The 19,394-nt window shown below is 39.7% G+C and overlaps 3 protein-coding genes across 8 annotated transcripts in view; 2 read left to right on the top strand and 1 right to left on the bottom strand.

Annotated features, from left to right (window-relative positions):
- Positions 1 to 19,242, top strand: part of LOC111330607 (uncharacterized) — a 59,718-nt gene extending 40,476 nt beyond the window's left edge. For all 6 annotated transcript variants that reach the window (XM_088727507.1, XM_088727506.1, XM_088727505.1 and 3 more), the window contains 22 exons: positions 837 to 959; positions 1,377 to 1,432; positions 1,748 to 1,871; positions 1,954 to 2,037; positions 2,141 to 2,248; positions 2,758 to 2,871; positions 3,363 to 3,525; positions 4,291 to 4,391; positions 11,224 to 11,301; positions 12,276 to 12,323; positions 12,453 to 12,584; positions 13,244 to 13,320; positions 13,532 to 13,585; positions 13,708 to 13,830; positions 14,153 to 14,255; positions 15,210 to 15,404; positions 15,490 to 15,534; positions 15,966 to 16,071; positions 16,188 to 16,270; positions 16,875 to 16,948; positions 17,365 to 17,540; positions 17,914 to 19,242. In XM_088727507.1, coding sequence (XP_088583633.1) covers positions 837 to 959; positions 1,377 to 1,432; positions 1,748 to 1,871; positions 1,954 to 2,037; positions 2,141 to 2,248; positions 2,758 to 2,871; positions 3,363 to 3,525; positions 4,291 to 4,391; positions 11,224 to 11,301; positions 12,276 to 12,323; positions 12,453 to 12,584; positions 13,244 to 13,320; positions 13,532 to 13,585; positions 13,708 to 13,830; positions 14,153 to 14,255; positions 15,210 to 15,404; positions 15,490 to 15,534; positions 15,966 to 16,071; positions 16,188 to 16,270; positions 16,875 to 16,948; positions 17,365 to 17,540; positions 17,914 to 17,987 — 2,241 coding nt within the window. In that variant the 3' untranslated portion in view covers positions 17,988 to 19,242. The remainder of the gene's footprint in view (positions 1 to 836; positions 960 to 1,376; positions 1,433 to 1,747; positions 1,872 to 1,953; positions 2,038 to 2,140; positions 2,249 to 2,757; positions 2,872 to 3,362; positions 3,526 to 4,290; positions 4,392 to 11,223; positions 11,302 to 12,275; positions 12,324 to 12,452; positions 12,585 to 13,243; positions 13,321 to 13,531; positions 13,586 to 13,707; positions 13,831 to 14,152; positions 14,256 to 15,209; positions 15,405 to 15,489; positions 15,535 to 15,965; positions 16,072 to 16,187; positions 16,271 to 16,874; positions 16,949 to 17,364; positions 17,541 to 17,913) is intronic.
- LOC148727361 (uncharacterized) lies at positions 4,621 to 5,449 on the top strand. Its single transcript, XM_088727512.1, has 2 exons — positions 4,621 to 5,133; positions 5,206 to 5,449. The coding sequence occupies exons 1-2, from the start codon at positions 4,814 to 4,816 to the stop codon at positions 5,447 to 5,449; spliced, it is 564 nt and encodes a 187-aa protein (XP_088583638.1). The 5' UTR covers positions 4,621 to 4,813.
- On the bottom strand, positions 5,453 to 10,870 carry LOC148727360 (uncharacterized). The gene is made up of 9 exons (XM_088727509.1): positions 10,318 to 10,870; positions 9,865 to 10,206; positions 9,519 to 9,778; positions 8,630 to 9,170; positions 8,003 to 8,441; positions 7,361 to 7,532; positions 6,785 to 6,933; positions 6,435 to 6,623; positions 5,453 to 6,193 (listed from the first exon to the last, which is right to left on the bottom strand). The coding sequence occupies exons 1-9, from the start codon at positions 10,696 to 10,698 to the stop codon at positions 6,096 to 6,098; spliced, it is 2,571 nt and encodes an 856-aa protein (XP_088583635.1). The 5' UTR covers positions 10,699 to 10,870; the 3' UTR covers positions 5,453 to 6,095.
- Positions 19,243 to 19,394: the final 152 nt, after the last annotated feature.

The raw sequence follows: 19,394 nt of genomic DNA, 5'->3' as shown, positions 1-19,394 counted from the left end.
TTTTGTACAGCGGAGCTCAATTGTTGGACAACTTACCTGTAGACCTAAGACAAGCGTCTTCGCTGACTCATTTCAAATCTAAATTAAATCGCCACAGTTTAAAGTAAGATCTTAATTTTAAGTAAATTTTAGAGACGGTCTCCATGAAAAGCAGAATTTTTATTTATTTCTTTTATTTGAATTATTATTATCAAATTATTATTGTAGTTAGATAGATAGGTTTCTAGTATGGATAATTAACTAAATCAACTGATGGAAAAACCGTTTATAAATAAATATCCTATCCTATCCTATCCTAGTGACTCCAACTTACTGTTTCAACATCTAGCCTGCGTGTAGCCGTACCCTTCCCCCCCCCCGGGGAGGGAGAAACGGATTTAATTTTTCCCTCTTATATAATTCTTGAATCCAACATTAAGTAGCGAAAATAAGGGAAATACAACACCAACTAAAGAAGCTCTTGATTGTTAAACAAATTCTCCTAGTTAGCACTTCAGGAAACGTATGGAGTAAAGTATGGAGAATATGCGTAATGATATTGGGGTGTAAAGGGTTAATTCAGCAGCAACGTGAATAAAGGGTGATAGTTTCTAAAGAAACTGTTTGGGGCTGCGTCGGTGGGGGGTAACGAAATAATTTGGATATATCAACAAAGTTGAAATGGTAAATTGGCCACCGTAACGATTACAAAAGCTGACGTTTCGAGCGTTAGCCCATTCGTCGGAGCTTTTGTAATCGTTACGGTGGCCAATTTACCATTTCAACTTTGTTGATATATCCCAATTATTCAGCAGCAACATGTTTGTTTGATTTTTTGATTTTTTACGTTCGTTTAGTGGAAGGACGAAAAAGACGAACTGATCACCACAATAGAAGAATTGAAAAAAGACGCCGAGACGTTGAACGCCAAGTTTGTTGAGCAGCAAGAAGAAACGCTGAAGCAAACTAACGAATATCAGGTAAACACGAAAAGTAGAAGACAAACCAGGCTTAAAATTCTTACTAAGGTTAAGAGGCGTTCTCTGTTCATAAATGTTTTAGCCAGAGAGCGTTTTCCTTACCCGCCTAAAATATGAACTATTTAGAAACAAGGGGGGAAGGGGGGAGGAGGCGGAGGATTTGGGGGGAGGGGGGGAAGATTTGGGGGGGATCACTTGGTCTTCAAGGGGATCAGTCGTCGCTAACGGAGTATATTAAGGGTAATCATAAGAATGTTAAAGAGCCTTATGGGGGAGGATCAGGTGAATTTTACCATGACAACCTAAATCCTCTGATTTTCCCCCTCCACCCCCTTACAGGGGATAATGACACGTTTGTTATTTGTTAATTGGTGTCTTCGAAATGATTATCACTTTGTCGCGCAACTTGCGTTTCAGGAACTGCAAACCCAGCTAACTGAACTTCAAGAGGAACTGGAAATAGAAAAATCCAAGTAAGTTGACCCATCATCGTCAATACTCGTTTGTCCCCCAAACCAATTTATTATCCATAGGAATTGTTGTACTACAATTGCCACCAAACGGCGCTGCTGCATGTATATCGAAGTGTTAAAAACTTTATTACCTGAAATGCAAGCTGATTAGTTCCAGTTTGCTGGAGGGAATCAAAGCTAGTTTAAAACAGCGATTCCCAGAACCGTGTGGAAAATATGAATATCAATGTTAGCTTGTAAAGGGTTCATGCGAAAAGTTGAGCCCAAAGGAAACACGATTTGTTGTTGACACGTTGTTACAATACGTTGTTACAGGACAGCCAGCTCATCTGATAACATGACGCAGGTTACGCAAGAACTGGCTAGTGTTCGCCTAGAAGCCGAAAAGCTGTTAGCTGAGAATGAAAGTTTGAACAAAAATTATGAATCGTTGCTTAAGGTGAGGTCTTTTCCGGAACGTTGTACAGAATCTTTATTCTTCTCCCTTCGTGGTGGTAAAATGTTGATTGGCAATTTTGCAGGTTGTGGAGAGAGAACGTACTGATTCCAAAGCAGAGCAAGAAAAGCTAAACTCACAAATCCAGGAGTTTCTTAGAGAAACTGAGGTAATTATAACATGACCGTGTGAAGGTTCTCGACTGGTTGGTAATCTGTAGGCTTATAGCGTTTCAGTACTTTCTTTTAATCTTGTGACTTTTTCCCCCATAGTTGCTAAAAACAGAAAGCATCAAAAGTATGCAAGACATTTCTGATCTCGAAAAGAAGTTTAATAGTACCTCCAAAGAGCTGGAACAAGTCAACAAAGAGCACTCAGAGGTTTGTTTAATTTTGAAACGGTTACGATTGTCACGGTAATCGAAATAGGTACGCAATGCGTATGAATTAAGTGTGTATTGTTTTGTTCTGTTCTAATTAGTATAACATAACCAAAGTAAAGCGCGCGCTCTGATTGGTCAATTTAGCGTCCCCCATTTGCCCATGGGTGTACGCTGCTGACGTGAGCAAATGCAAAGACTATTTTTCCGCGCGCGCTTGTTTTTTCTGGTCACGTAAGATTTGTTAAATAAAAGGGAACTCATTAGCTACAATGTATCAATGTTATGTTATAAAACAAATGGTAAACACCACAGCGTACACTATTGAGTTATGGATGCACTTGGGAGGTTTGCTAAGCACTCAAGAAGCTAGAGTCGCTCTCGGCTATCGCCTCGCGCGACTCTTACGCTTCTTTCGTGCTTAGCAACCTCCCGCGTGCATCCATAACTCAGTAGTGTACGCTGTGGTGTTTACCATTTGTTAATGCTTGTTTGTTTGTTTGTTTGCAGCTGTTAAATAAACTGGAGAACACTGACGAGGGTTTGACGGAGGAACGGAGACGACACGAGGAGACAAAAAATCAACTGGAAACAACTAAACGACAATTAGAAGCTGCAGAAAAGGTTGGAAATTGAGTGATATTAGCTGGTTACATGTCTCAGAGATATCACTAAAATTTCGAGGAATAAGGATAAGGCACAATTTTGTCCTGAAAATTACAGAATAGCCCTTAACTTCTCTGTGCTTCTAAATCACGTGCAAAACAAACGAATTTATTCGAATAAGAAAATTTGCAAATTTTCAGCTCAAGAATAAAGAAAAATATCAATTAGGGGATAATTAGTTAATCCAATACCAAATTCTCCAAACTAATATCATAAGATTGTATGGCAGACAGTAAGGAGAATTGCTAATGAGATCTCGGGAGTGAAAGGACTAAATGATCAACTAGAGAACTACAGAGATGGTGCTCTTACTTGTTTCATATGTTTATGACAAGTTTCATGTGTGTATGATTATATTTTGAAAAAATTTATCCAACGGTTTCGTCTCCCGTGGATTACCAAGCTGTAGAGTCAGCTTTCCCTCGTTTATTCCTTAAAAAAAAATACAGGAAGCCAACCAGAGCAGTTTGATGAGCTTAGAGATGGAGGATTATCAGAAATCCCTGGAGGCGCTGCAGAACAAACTCTCGGAGAAGGAAAAGGCTCTACAAGATTCACTGGAGGAAGTTTCTCGAGTGGATAAAAAAGCGGATGACTTCAAAACTCAGATAGGTGATTGAAAGAAAAGATCTGATGTAGGGACTGGTTGTTATTTATTGTTATTTATCGCAGGAGGTGGAGGGGGGGACTTCAGTTGTGTCTCGATAAGATTTACCTAACCCTTCCATAAGGCTGTTTATTACTCGACTCGGGCAGTCAGAGGGCCAATAACTAAAATAAACCAATCAAAATGCTCTATTGCCGGTCAATATTCTCTCAGTATTGGACCGGGCACTGTCCCGAATGGTCCCGAATGATACCGCACTTGTGTCCCTTTGAACTTCAGTCGTATAATAAATCTCTTATTAACCAAGCTTGCTCGGGACCGTACTGGAAGAATATCGGCCCTCGGTCTTTTTTGTACGGACCGAGCGCAGCGAGGTCCGTACTGTCAAGACCTCGGGCCGATATTCTCCTAGTACGACCTTCGCGCTTGGTTAATAAGATATATGTAATATTTTTGATCTCCCCTTTATTTTCTATATTCCCCCCCCCCTCCTTTATACTCTGTTGTTGACGACTGATTCCCCTTCCATTCTCCCTGAAAACCACCTGATCCTTCCAAAATCTTCCGTTTAACACCCCCCCCTCCTGCGATGAATAATGACTGGCCTCTTAGCTGAGCATCTGGCTGGAACACTTCAATCCAAGACACCTTGATTTTTTTGCATGGTTCGAATTGACTTCATCTCCCCTCTTGCACTCGCCGCCTTAATGTTCAGTCGTTGCGAAGGATTCTTCACCACTTTATATTAATGAATTTTGTGTCGGTTGCAGAAATGGTCGACAGTCAACGGCAACAAGCCGAAGAGAGAGCACTGAAAATGAAAGCCATGCTGGTGAAAACTAAGAAAGAACTCGCTGAGGCCAAAAAGCAGGTGCGAGAACAAAACCAAGATCTTGCGGAGGCTCTCCTCATTTTTTTTTCCTGGGTTCCTACTTTTTCTTGAACGCTCTATCAAACGTCTTCTCTCTAATGAGGCTCCCCTTCTTAGCTTCAAATTGCTTCGGAACCCCCTGACCCTAAGAGGCCCTCCTCTCCTCACCCCCACCCCTCAAAAAATCTTTCAACACAAACGTAGGGTATGGTATAATGCTCTGATAAGGCTATTTAAAGTGCTACTGAAACGAAATTTTCGTATCTGAAATTTTTGCTCTAACCTGTAGTTTTGAATATGCTGATCATCATGAGATAATTTGCTTTGGCCAAAAAGAAGCGAAAGATAACTTTTTCAACCGTTCAAATCGAAAATTTTACACAAAACCATGTCCGGGCTCTGGTACCGAGCGAAATGGATTGATGACGTCACTGGTTGTGTTCACTCGGATAGCGTGGTTTATTTCGCTCACTGTTTGTTTGTATTCGTGGGCGAAGGAGATGGCAGACATCGAAGTTTTGTCCAGTGAATCTTCTTCTGAACGAAGCGAAGTTGTCTCCAGTAGCGAAGAGGAAGATGGTGGCGTCTATTTTGGGTTGAACGGGAATTTTGCTCCCTATCAAGGCGAACCTCTCGCAGACAGCCAAGATGCCGATATGGCCGCCGATGAAGAAGACGAGGATGGCATTTTGCCTTCTGTTTTAGAGCAGCGTTTGGAGGGACAACTCGCTCTAAATGATTGGTAAGGGCGTATAAATGTTTTTTGTACCCCTTTGATAAATCATGGCTCATTTCTATGCCTCACATTTAACAGGTGTTCGTGTGGAAATTGCAACACAACACATTTGGTCGGAGCGCGTGAATATAGATGTTGTCTAGAGATATGCGAGGCAAGGAGGCAGTTCACGTTTATCGGTCTGGATGCACAATGTATAGTCAGTCATTCTGACTTTTCTGCCATGACCAACTGCACCGTCCTTGAGCAAGTCGGACCATTTCTTCGAAACAAGGATGGCAGACATTACCGGAAAAGAAATAATGCCACACAAAACAAGTGAGTAGTCGATAAAATTAAACCTGTTATCACACAAATAAAATCTTCGTTTTCAGACGCAGAGCACTGCACTTTTGTATTGGGGAGGCGATTAGTTAGATGGTGACAGCAACATAAAATGCAGGGAAATTGTGGACTTTATTATGGAGTAATTTACCCCTGATTGGTCATAGTTAAGGAATGGGATAATTTTTTTGTAGAGCTCTTCTTCTAACCTTTATTTCTTACTTTTAGGTTCCTAAGAGCTGTGGCATATCGGTGGTTAGCAAGGTGGCTATTCGGCCCATTAGGATGGGAAAACACAAGGCCCTTGCCATCATGTGTATACCACAAAATTAGATCAAGTTTTCAAACACCAGAGGCAACAGGCTATGTGTCTGGACAGGAGCGTGCCGACTGATATGGCAGCCTGAAATAACCCATTGAATGATACATGTATCTATTTTCAACACAATGTAGGGGGCAAAAGCTTCTATAAAGGTTGTTTGAGCAGAACCATGTTTAAATAAAAGTCCTCCCAAAAATTCATTTGAGTAAAATAAAACCAATTTAAGAAGAATTAAATTATTTCTCCGAAATAATCAACAGTGGCAATATTATTAACTGCTCATTGAAAAGTGATGTCTTTGCCGGTCTTCCACTGGTTTTTATCATTGTGTTCTTGTTGTCCTTCTTTTAGAAGAGGTTCCTGATAGAGAAGAAGTAGACCTCTTTTCACCCTGCTGCTGCAACTTTAACTGCTCTGCTTCTGTAATTAGAAAGTATTATTTTAGTCTTCATGAAGACTAAGTTATATTGTACTTTAATTATCTGCACCTCAATTTTGTACACTTATCACCTCAATTCTGTAAACTTATCAATTTGAGATCCCAAAGATCTACCTTCCATTGTATGTCCAGATTAAAGTTTGGGTTTATGTCAACTCCAGAATATGATATACCTGAGACTTTAAGACACAAGGATTTTCAAATTTTTGGTGATCACTTTACCTGAAGGGAATAACTCTGTCTGGAGCTGCTTGCGTGCCTCATGACGCCTTATGGCTGTATCCTTGGAATTGCGTTCAGGGAACTGGTGGTTCAAGGGATTAGGAATCTTTGCCTTGTATTTTGCCCTAATGTCATCCCTCTCCTGTTTTGTCATGCTAAACAACAGCTGCTTTATGTCTTGGACATAACCTATAATTTTGAAACAAAAGAAAAAGTACATCAACACTAAAATATAAATCTAAAGTTGATACAGAATTCTAATACTGTACTATCTTATCTAGGAATGTTTTTTTTCTGTTTACTAGCCTAGGCCATGTCTGAACATAATGGAGATGCTATGTGGTACATACCATATGAAGGTGGCTCTGCAACCTCCCGCACAACTTCGTCACCCATTTTGAATTTAGGATATATTACATTCACATAAGCTCTCCCCTCCTTTGTCTTCTTTGTGTCTCTTCTTAGGTTTTCATTGAAATGCACACTGGCTAAGACATGTCTGTAAAAATGGAAATAAAAAATAAACATTGATACATTTTATTTATTTGTTAATTATCACACAGTTCTGCACAACAAGGTTTTTTGCTCAGGGTTTTACAGCCATAGAGGAGGGACTCCCTTATGAAATAGATTGGGATGCAGGTTGTCTCACTTAGGGGTGTTTAAGTGGTCTGGAGGAAAAATTTAGACCATGAAGGTCTTATTTTAGGGGCCACACGTTAGGAAATTGGGACAATTTAATTATATTTCTAGTGCTAGTGGTTTCTTTCAGGGTAACAAAAAGCTAGAGCCAAACCCAAATTGTTATCCTCTTGGGAGATGAGCATCCACGTCTGTTTCATATTAGAGACACAGGGAGGGGGGGTTACACATCTCTCAACCAAAAGATTCATGATAAGTGATGTCGAAGGATGTATAAATCTTACCTGCAGAATGTTCCAAGCCATGAAAAGCACATCATCTTGGGATGCCACTGATTAAGGGTGGAGTGAAAACCCTCCAAACAGCTGGTCTCTGCCACAGGAGACAGCCTTTTGACATCATTCAGTACACTAGTCTTCATTAAAATTTCTTGCAATTTTTCATATGGCTTAGTCCCTAGAAAATAATGTAACAATAAATGCTGTTTAGCATTTTAACAGTAATGATGTAGATCTAAGGGACATTTGCAGAGGACTTCCTGGCCTGTGAAAACATTTGCAATTCCAGCTTTTGTTTCATGTCACTACCATGAAACAAAAGCTGGAAATTCAACTGTTTACAGGCTAAGAAAATCCATACCAAATTCATGACAGGTTGATGGCAATTACTGGTAATATGGGTACGAGGTCTGTTTGAGAGAATTATTATTATAAAGGCACAAACCAGTAAAAAGATTACTATTTATATACTGAGTGTTTTAACAATTGAAGTGCAGGCAAAGGTACATCTTGGGTTACATTATTTTACAGCATTCTACACTGTCATGTTATGGGAGCAGAAAAGTACAGCCAATATCTGTATGGGTAGTATAAATAGCAACCAGACCTAAAGATACAACATTTTTTCTAAACATGAAGTTGACATACCAACTGTGATCCATTTCCTAGGAGTTATGCTTTCATCGTGTGCACACTTTTCAAAGTTACTATCAGGATGACCTGTATGTTTATTTGATATGTGGCGCATAAATGATTTCCACTTGGCCAGAATCATGTCGGGAAAGTCAGCTTTTGTTGAGGTTGAGCACCAAAAGATGTGATTTTTTACTCCCTTTATCCACTCAGAAATCACCTCACACCCTTTTAGTTTGCTTGCAGCCAGAAGTTTCTTAACCAGCCCTTTGGCTACATGCCACTGATCAAAGTAGTGCTTTACAGTAGGTTGCTTTTCTCTAATCCACTTTGCGATGCCTCTATGGCGATCAGACACAAAAACTTTTATGGCAAGGCCAACCTTCATCAAATACTGAAAACAAAGTTTACAGCCTTCCAATTCCATAGCAGTGCTGCTGCCTACTTGGTTTGCCTGAAATCAAAGAGACATAAGTTGTGCACATGCAGGACAAAAATATGTTTTATAATAGAAGTGTTTGACAGCTTATCTCAAAGGAATAAATACAGTCTCAGGTACATACAGCATTTCATGTTACCTTAGAAAGTTAAATAATGTATTTACAAGGAAAATCTCAGCACTACTTAGTAATCAGTTCTCACCTGTAACAATTCAAAGTGTACAATCTTCATAATGGGTGAGCAAAGGAGTGTATAAACCCCATATTTGGCCGAGTGTCCCATCGAGTCAAACCGACCATCGCCTGACCATACTGCATCTTTGAGCTCCTTAATTTTGGCAATCAACACTGCCTGGTAGTTTTCCCAGTACTTTAAAACTACTGGAAAGAGCAATTTGCTTTGATGATAGAAGAAGGTACGTGATTCGTACACACTCAGGCCCATGTGTTTAAAAACAAGAAGAATTTTTCCAACAGAGGCACCGGCCATTAAGATAGCAAAGCTTAGCATAAGATTTCCTGCTGGATATCTTCCAAGAATTAAAGGCTGGCTTCCCCACTTGAAATTTTTTTTGCATGATTGACAGTTTTGGTTAACAGTGACCATGGTTCCACAACTTTCCATCGACACTGACGGGTTGCTGGCTTTGCAGTTGAAGCAGAAGAGAGAGAAAACTGCCAACAATGCACTGTAAAAAACAATGAACTTTGGTTCATCTTCACATGGAGTACCAGGTGTCATTCTGTTAAAAAAAGAAAGGAAACCATTAGAACTTTTATAACATTTTATAACTTTTAAAATAGATATTTTTGTTTTTATTGTGTAGTTTATTTCTGTTATCAGTATCAATATTATTATTATTAATTCTATGGTACATAATACTTCACTGGCATGTTTGTAGCAATTTTGGCCATAACACTTGGTAAGTTTATTCTTCGGTAGTTTTTGATAAGTTATTGAAACTGAATTATTATCAAACATTGTTATTATTATTATCAATACTTTACAATAAAATTGCAACGAACTAGCCACAACATTCTCATATACAAAAAATTATGTGACTTAATGGTAAAAAAATAAAATTTCTTACTTTATAGTATTTCTTGTGCATGGTGAATCCTTTCCTTCGTCATCTCCATCATCGTCCATTTCTGCTTCCTCCTCTGACAATTTCCATTCACGATCAGCATCACCAAGGTTTTCCTCAAGTGGAGCATCCTCGCTCAATGAGTGAACATCGGCCAGGCTTTCGTCTGGATCATTCTCTGTGTTCGCAGCAAGAAATAATTCACCTGCTTCTTCCTCACTCCAGTTGGAAGACAATGAATCGTTTTGTAGTTGTTTTAGTTGCTTTAAAAAGAAAAATGTATACTTAGGCCACCTGGATAAAAATGCAATAAAACTAACTCAGATAGCCTGCTGTAAATAATTTTTACCTTGCAGAGACCTTTGTTGATCTTCTTCAGCTGATTTACTTCCATCTGTAATGCAACCCTTCTTTGCTTGACTTTCCGACAGGAATCTTGAAGCTGTTCAAAGCGCTCAGCATAGTTTTGGCATTTTTCACAGGTAACTGCAGATACTTCTAGCTCAGATGGGTTTGAAAGAGAATCAATAGGCACCGGATCGGGATCAGGTGAAGAAATTGTCAGATGGGCCTCAGCTTCAACTTGGTCGCATGGCAATGAAAGGGGAGCAGAGCAAATCTCATAATTTTGCTCCAGTCCATCTGGTTCTTCTGGATGAATCGTCGTCTGCTTAGCAGCATTTCGAATAATCTATGAGTAGAGGTTATATATAAGTCGAAATTGATGTAGTAAAAGACAACTTTCATGTATTTCAAACCTCTCACACGCACCACACACACTCACACACACACACACACATACCTTTCTTCGCTCACGTGGGGTTACAACATTCTCTTGCAGCTTCACAAGATATTTAGTCGGCACAGCATTCTTTTTCAGCCATCTTTTTGTTTTAAACAATTCAGCATCACCGATATTTAAATCGAGCCGTTGCTCAAAATCTGATGCATCGAAATGTACCGAACAAAGCACTGATGTCTTCGATGGCTGCCAGTCTGCTCGATGTCTTCGCACAAAACGAACCCATTTGTCACGAACTGCGTCTTCCCGAGGAAACATGTGCATCGATACGCCCTCTGTTTTGGAGTTGTTTGTGCAACTTACATTTCCTGGCCCACCAGCAACACAGTACTTGCCCGAAATCCTCTTCTTTGGCTTCCCAACATGCAAGTCACACTCCATGCTTTTACCCTTCTTTCAGAGAAGTACACAACCAGTGACGTCACAGGGCTGTTTTGGCCGCGCCAAAATGGCCGCCGATTTTGATCTCAGCCGGTCAACTTCGAATAGTTAAAACTGTACTTTCCGCTATGCGTTGGCCCCAAAAAAGTACACAGCGTTTGAAAATAACGTTCAAACTTTATTATATTGCAAAAATCTCGGATATGAAAATTACGTTTCAGTAGCACTTTAAAGCATAAGTATACATGTAGGCGAGAGTCTTTAAATTACCGCTTAAAATCTGCTGGTGTTTTAAAAAAAGAAAACGTGATCTTTTAGTGTGTGTTAACTCCTACCTCTAGACATAAGCGCGGCTTTTTATAGCGTTACTTATTTTAGAATAGCGTGCAGTGACGTGACGCAGCCTTACGTGACGTGACGCAGCCTTACGTGACGCAACGTATTGTAATATGTCCCAGAGGGGACGGCATAGGTAACATTCGCCCACTAAAAATACGTTCACTGACGGAAAACTTTTATTTGTAGATTGTGGAACAAGAGGTGATTGAGTCTCAATTGAAAGGACAGTTGGAATCCGCCACTCAGGAGGCAGAACAATACAAGGTTATTAACTCCTCCTTCATTAATGAATTTTTTTTTTAATATAGTATCGCTGAGTATTTTTACGAGTTGTGCCGTATTTTGACGAGCCCGTAGGGCGAGTCAAAATACAAATAACGAGTAAGAATACTCTGCGATACTACACAACAAAACGTCCAATAAATAAGTTATGTATTATCCAACACGCTAAACTGTTATTTCAGTGCGGGCGAATTTCGCGGATGTTTATTTACGGGGAGTGCGTGACAGAAGTATGCGAAGCGGAACAGAATTGGCGCGTTGTTGTGTTGCTGTTTCTATTTTCTTCATTAAATGAAGAAATTTTGTGGTCGTCAAGCTGTTTTTCTCCGTTGGATTCATCTAATGAACTTGGATCTATATTTGCCAGCCATTCTGACTCTTCGTAGTCGGAAATAAGATTCAAATTGTCCGCCATTTGTTTTTGTTTTTTTTCGTAACTACAATCCAATTCTTCGCTTGTGCGATGCGAGAAAACCTGTTTAACCGGTACTCTACAATAGACGAGTACAAATACCGCGTGATATTTGTACTCGTCTATGGCGTTATTTGTACTCGTCTAGGTGTAGTTGGATAATAAACGATGATATTGATAGCACCTAATGTGTTGGGATTCGTGGCCAGAAAATCTAGAACGTCATGGAACTCAATATTATCATTTTCCAGGCCTGGAAAGTAAGGGAATTCGAGTCTAGTAAATTTGGATAACGATTGTTTCGGTATTTTTCAGGATAATAAAGAAAAAGAAAGCTTTACTTCATGATCTGTACCATTATACTATTTTTCAGGCCAATTTTCAGAAAAGTCCTTGAAAAGGTCTTGGAAAGTCATGGAATTTCTGTAATTGGAGATGGGGTGAATTTGGCCAAGCTTTCGCGAGTGAAATGCATCTGTGATACATAATATATGATATTTATATATTTAATGTGTTATTATTTTCAAATTGCGTGATTTAACAGGTTCAAGTGTCCTCTCTTACCGCCGAAAGCCAAGGTTACCAAGAGCAAGTAAGTGTCCCATGTTAAAGCTAAGGAAGAATAGCAATATTGGTAGACAGACATGAAAAAAAGTAGCAAAAACGAAATTTTAAAACATAATTTTCGTGTCAAATAAGCTCAATGTTATTTTTCCTGCAGCTTCGTTCTTCAACGGATAGCAACAGGCGAGCTGTGGAAACCTTGGAAAGTAAACTGTCCAAAATGAAAGCCGAGTGGGAGAGTTCAAAACTGGCCCACGAGGCCACGCGGGCTGAATTTGAAAGCTACAAGGTAGGTACTTGACACAGTTGATTGAAAAGTTACAAGAGCATTTTGATCTGTGGTCGTTTAAACAAAAACAACAGTAATCTAAACGGTTGATCAGAACAATGGAAATATTACAAACAGTCGATGAAAAGTGCAAGTGAAAACGAGTTAACTGCTTAGTGCGCAGGAAAACGAGTAAACTGCTTAGTGCGCGGGAAAACGAGTAAACTGCTTAGTGCGCGGGAAAACGAGTAAACTGCTTAGTGCGCGGGAAAACGAGTAAACTGCTTAGTGCGCGGGAAAACGAGTAAACTGCTTAGTGCGCAGGAAAACGAGTAAACTGCTTAGTGCGCGGGAAAACGAGTAAACTGCTTAGTGCGCGGGAAAACGAGTAAACTGCTTAGTGCGCGGGAAAACGAGTAAACTGCTTAGTGCGCAGGAAAACGAGTAAACTGCTTAGTGCGCGGGAAAACGAGTAAACTGCTTAGTGCGCGGGAAAACGCAAGTGACCAGTTCGTGTGTGCATTTGTCAGTTGACAAAGCTTATGACGGAGTGACGTAATCAGTAAAACCCAACTCAAGGCAAGATTACCCTATTTTGATTCACGGCATTTTATCCATATTTGTTGTTATCTACACTTCAAGTTTTGTATGTTTTCGTGTTCTTTTTTTTTTTTGTTCAGACTCGTGTCCACAGTGTTCTTAAACAGCAGAAAACCAAATCAGCACCGCAGGCTCCTGAGCTTGAGAATTCTGAGAGGTGTGTGTCATGCTTAGTTTGGACTAATGTCAGTATCTGATCAACTGTTCACCCACCCCTCCCCTAAAGCCACAATAGTCAACTGGTAACAAGTTAGGGTTTATGTCAGTTGGGTTGGGGGAGGGGTGGGTGTGCAGTTTCTCAGATACTGACACGGATTCAGGGTTGTAGTATTTTGCATTTCAATTCAATTTTCCCATTTGATTTTTAGGACTCGTTTAGAGCAAGGCATTGAACAGTTGAAGAGCAAGTTGCAGGAAGCCAAGTAAGGAAGAAATTCAGCCGTTGGCGCCCTCTGTGCTATATTTTTGACTCTCACATTATTTTCATTTTGATCTGATTGTTTTACTCAAATGATGATGTTCACTTTCCTTTTTGCCCCTCAAGCGATAAATGTAGCATGCTCCAAAACGAATGTGATGAACTGGAAAGCGAGCACGAACGACTTACAGCCCGACACAGCAAGTTGATACAAGATATTGATAACAAAGAGGCCCACTGGAAGGATAGGTTAGTAGTGCACAACACATGGACAGAAGAGCTATAAGTTAGCTGTTAGTCTGCAATGCGCTGGTGATGTCGTCTGCCTTTGTTGATATTCCTGTGACTCACGAGGAGTCCTATCTATCTTTGCTGTCGTTTGTTCGCGGTTAACAACACTCATGATCACCTGGAAGTGTTTCCTTTTTTGGACCAGTGATGAATAACGTTTCCCTATCTTCTGGGTAACGCAACTTGTACAGAGTGGTATGTAATTGTTAGGGAGGAAAACGACCTCCTTTTCCACAGCAGTGGGTGCTAATTGATGGTTTTTCGTTTCCTAATCTCACAGGTTTGAACGGCTGAAGTCTGAGCGAAGCACTACAAATGAGGAGCATTTGGCTGCGATAAGACATATGACACTCCAGAACGAGTCTGTAGCCGCCACATTCAAGGCAAGTGTTAACCACTTGACCTCCAAGAGTGACTAACATCTAATTTCTCCTTACAATAACACCCTCGCATCACACACTAAAGTCACGAGAATAAAGGAAATGATCACCAACTGAAGAAGCTCTTGATTGTTAAACAAATTCTCCTAGTCTGCACCTTAGGAAATGTATAGAGAACAGTATGGAGAATATGCACACTGATCTTAGCGTGTAAATGGTTAAGAAGAAAAACCGGACTGACGCGCACTTTGACATTTTTAAATTTTTAAGCTTGCTTGCCATTAGCACACACGACAAAAGCGTATGCCAGTGGCAATGTGCTTGGAGATTTGTTGGGTTTTTGATAACAAGTTAGTATTCCTGCGTTGCCGTTTCGTGTAGTGTTTTGGCCGATTATTATTGTTTTTTTTTTTCTGTTGGTAACATTGTTTGAAACCATGAACGCTCAATGCTTTGGTGTCCTTTACTCTGCATTGCTAAGTAATCTCGAGATTATAACTCTGCACTTTTTAAATCATCATGTACAGCGAGAGTATAGCTAGCCTCGGTAGCCTGAGTGGACAGTTAAGGTTTTTTTAAGCCAATCAGACAAGACAAATAAGGCATAATCATGGTCACAATTACCCAACCTTGTAAATGCCATTTTTAATAGGTGGTTAAGAGCACAGTTATAATGTCAGCTTGTTGTCCAAGGGAAAATTGTATTACGGAAAAGTTCTACTGGTAATGATATGCGATGGTTTTATGAAAGTCTTTTTTTTGTCGAGGTCTTCTATTTTCTATGCAAAGTTTGGAAGTTTCAGGAAGTTAGTAGATATTATTTTTTTTACTCAACGGTCTAATCAGGAGTCCAATACAATAATTTTCTTGGAAATGGCTCATTTGAAATAATGCTTTTGATGGAATCAACGTCGGGTGATGAGCTGTTGGTCTAATTTTACTGTTTTCGCTTTGAAGGAAAAACTTGAAGTCATCGAAGGAGAGCATCGAGCCCAGTTAGCAAGCCTGCAGCAGAAATTGACTGAAGCTGAAAGTAAGTTGAGCAAGTTACATCAGGAAAAGCAACAACATTCCCAACAGTCAATTGTGAGGTCTCGCTCACCACCAGACCTCGCGCTACAAAGGGCAACGGAAGAGCGGCGGCCTGGGGAGGTGGGTGTGATGATTTTGTTGCCTGAGTATTTATGACTTTTTTGAATTAGTTATTTGATTTACTTTGTCTTCGTCCTCTCTACAGGGCATGGACCAGAGTGAGTTGGCAGAAACCGACTCAGCGCCAAGGGTGAGTGCGCTTTGAAAGTGTTTGTGTTCTGCTTGCCATTTTTTTGATTGAGAGTAACACGACAAAAGAACGTGATTTTGAACGCTCAGATTGTCTTAGCCGCAGGACTATATTAATTTAATCACGACTTTTTTTCAAAGAAAACTTTCTGAGGCACAATTTAATCCCCTGAAATCATCTATGATTTCTTGGACAATTCTCCCCGTTCAAAAACGAATGTCGTTTATTGGGAAAAAGGGACAAGCCCAGGTAAATATTTAACATTTTATCCAATTAAATTGACCATGAAAAAAGAAATGAGATTCTGTTGGCCAAGTCGGACACAGCATGGCTCAGCAAAGTTTGACCCACTGTTACGAGAACCAGGGTCATGTGTGTTATAAAAAAAATAAAAAGTAAAAAATAAAAAACTTTTTTTTTTTTTTTTTAAGGTCAATTCTACTCCCACCACTCCTGTAACACCGACCATGGCCTCCACTCTTGAGAAGATCCTTTCTCCAACGTCACCGACTACTCCGACTTCTCCAAGAGATGAAGGTGGGTACTATAGTAAAACTCATTACTTTTGTGTACAAAAATTTTGCGGGAAAGCTGAGTTTAAAAAAAAAAAAAATGATTTCTGCTCTTGCGGCTCTTTTTTTTTATCGTTTTAGCACTAAGAGGTCCTCCCCTGGACGAAAATCTGCTGCTCTCGAACATTGCAACTGCCAATAAGAAAGTGGAACATCTGACCGAGGTAACGCGGTGTTTATTAAAATCTTGTTTGGTTCGTATTGTCCACTAAATTACCACTAGAATTATTGTCTAGTGAAACTTTCTATCATGTACTTGGAACTGAACGAAGATAATTTAATCTGTTAGTTTCTTGCTCGCGTCCTAGACATGGCAAATTGACATCGTTTTCAGACATCCAGAAAACGCTACTGTCCTCGATGGAAAAGCACTCCCAGTAGCGGAGTAAGGGGGATGAGATGGGGTTTATCGAAAATGAATTACCTGCCTTAATCTCGTTTTTTTGTTAATTGTGGCGCCCTGTTTTTATAAGATGCAGTTTTGCCGACTGTTGTCAGTGGATATGTGTGGGGACAAAAAGCAAATGGAGATGAAATCTCGTTTTCAAGAATATTTATCTTCTGAATAATAGATATTCTACGAGATAAGGAAAACTGGGATTGGTTCTCTATTCTCTAGAAGTATTTAATAATACATGTTCCTTAGCTATCTCATTTCTTGTACAAGATGTTCTGCTGAGACGGCGGCCAATACTGACGTGTTGGTGACGAATTGTCCCGCACATCCTTTTAAGAATGGAATTCCGAGTCTAACTTTTTTTTCTTTAGTTATTGCGTGAGAGTGAAGCGAATTCCATGAGACTGTCCGAGCAGGCGAAGGTGTTAAAAGAAGAGATAAGAAGGTATTGAAATAATATGTTTGAGTCCGAGTGTTTGAGTTGAATCGCGATGACGACTTATGTTACACGTCTTTTTATTGGCTCCTATTCCATACCGTTATAGCTTTCTTGCCTCAAACCAGCGTGGTAGATACTGAAAAAAATCCAACTATCCAAATCAAATTCTACCTGAAATTGATGGAAAAAGAGGCACTAGGTGGATGGTGAATGTGACCTTGCCAGCTTTCTCTCCGTCTCCCTCTCCCCCTCCCCCTCCCTCTCCCCTCCCTCTCCCCCTCCCTCTCCCCCTCCCTCTCCCCCTCCCTCTCCCCTTCCCTCTCCCCCTCCCTCTTCTCCTTCTCGTCATCGTCATCGTTATTGTCTTTGTCATTATTGATGCATTAATTATGAGACTGTTTCATTTTCTTTTTGTTTTTAAGACTTGAAAGAAACCAGGAGCGGGAGAAAGAGTCGGCAAACTTGGAGTATATGAAGAACGTCATATTACAGTTCCTGAAGTGTCGTCCGAATGAACGCGAACATTTAGTTCCAGTCCTCACCACCATGTTGAAGCTCAGTCAGGACGAGAAGGACTTGATAGTTCAACTTGCGCGAGGTATGATGGGAACACATCTGTGAGAAATGAAGTCATTTTAAAAGTAAATTTATATGAAAGCTTTTGCATTTCAAAATCAGGCTCGCCCGCATCACACGTGCGATTTACAGTGCATACGTTTTACTACCTTTTTCATTCTTCACCTTGCCTTTTACGACAACGTTCGTTGTTTGTTTGAACCCGTAAAAACGGTGACGCCGTTTTCAATCGTCTTTTTTTCTGAGGGCGACAGGTTACACTTTGCAGTGAGAACAATAAGAAGGCCAAATGCAAGGAAGCTCACTTGTCGTGTATTGTTATCGTAAGGAGAAATTCTGTCTTGGTCACACATCTTTCTCCATCCGTCGTTAAAAGTGCCCGCCTTTTTCTGTAGGAGCTGAAAATGAACCAAGTGAAGAAGGAGGAGGTTGGAGCAGTTATGTTTACCGCTGGACATCTTTTACGTAAAAAGTTGTGCTGAAGGGGAGAGGTGCAACCAGAAGACGATAGAACAAGATTGACGCTGAAATACCTAAAGCTGTTGTAAGCGAAAGTAACATGCAATTTAAAGGTGTGCCGTTTCATGAAGAAAACTTTCAAATCTCTTTAGTTCTTGAAATGGTAGAGATTTAGATCAAATGAGAACGCAGGGGGAGGAAGAAGAGCTGTGGTTTTCTTTTAATCTGAGCAATGCTTTGCATTGGTATACCGTGTACATAGTGTTTGTTTTAGCTTTCTGTTTTCCAGCTTTTGAACTATTTTCGTTGGTTCTTATTGATTGGGAAGAAAAGGAAACTTGCGCCAGCTACTCAGCTAATCAGATGCAAGTGAGGAGAAAGATGATTTTAAAACAGTTTTTACGTAATAACATACGGTATATCACAAAAAAAGCAATGTACATTTCTCTATTTTCATAAGACATTAATTCGACTACTATAGTATAATTCACACAGAGAAATCCTGTGTGTCACAATGAATTCATTTGGTGACATGGATCATATGACCAATATTTTTAAAAATTCAATACGACTGTATGAACGAGGTCCTGAAAACAAGATGAGGCTTAAAAAGATCAGGGAACACTATTCGGAATTGATTCAAGATCGTAAAGCTTCATTGGTTATAATTTTCCTTCTCTTCAAAGGAATTGAAGATGTCAGCTTCCCGCACAAGCATTTTGTTCACACGAGATAAATTTTTCGCCAAAAAATGTGACATATTTAATAGAAAAAATTGGTAACTTTGATATTATCTCACCATGACCAAGATTTCAGTTTTTCATCCTAGTCTAAGTTTTTAGATACCTCTACCTTTTCATTTAAATATAGCGGACAGTAAAGCGGAATAGAGTAGTGGATGAAGTTCGACTCAAAGCTATTTTCCGAAGAACATTTGTTACTTTTGTCACTGAAGTTTTTCCCCTATATTTCACCCTCATAATTTTTGTTTCGTTGCTTCTAGATAATTTAGAATATTTACTGACGCCAAGTGGAGTCGAAGTCACCTCTGCTTCAGTTAAATTTCGGATACTACATCACATGTTATTCCTAATTTTAATAACCACGGGAAATATAAAAAAATTCGATTTTTATCGTGGATGGTAAATTAAATTAATTTCGATTTCAGTGCAAAATTTATCGGTGCCAACCATTGATGTTATTTATTATCAAATAATAGAAATGCATAGATAAGTTTGGTAAATAAAGTCGTCCTTAAACCGAAATGTTGTTTGTGTTACGTGGCAAAAAGAAAAAAAACGCTCTCTGTGGGAAAGTCGGAGAAAGTGGTGAAAGGTGGCTTTACGGGTATGTGCCAGCAGATAGAATACAATGTAGGGGTCTTTAGTCAGGGTTTGCAATTTTCCTATTTGCGTCT

Source organism: Stylophora pistillata, chromosome 7, assembly GCF_964205215.1.
Source record: "Stylophora pistillata chromosome 7, jaStyPist1.2, whole genome shotgun sequence".
NCBI classification, from domain to species: Eukaryota; Metazoa; Cnidaria; class Anthozoa; order Scleractinia; family Pocilloporidae; genus Stylophora; species Stylophora pistillata.
This window is presented reverse-complemented; position numbering and strand designations above follow the sequence as displayed.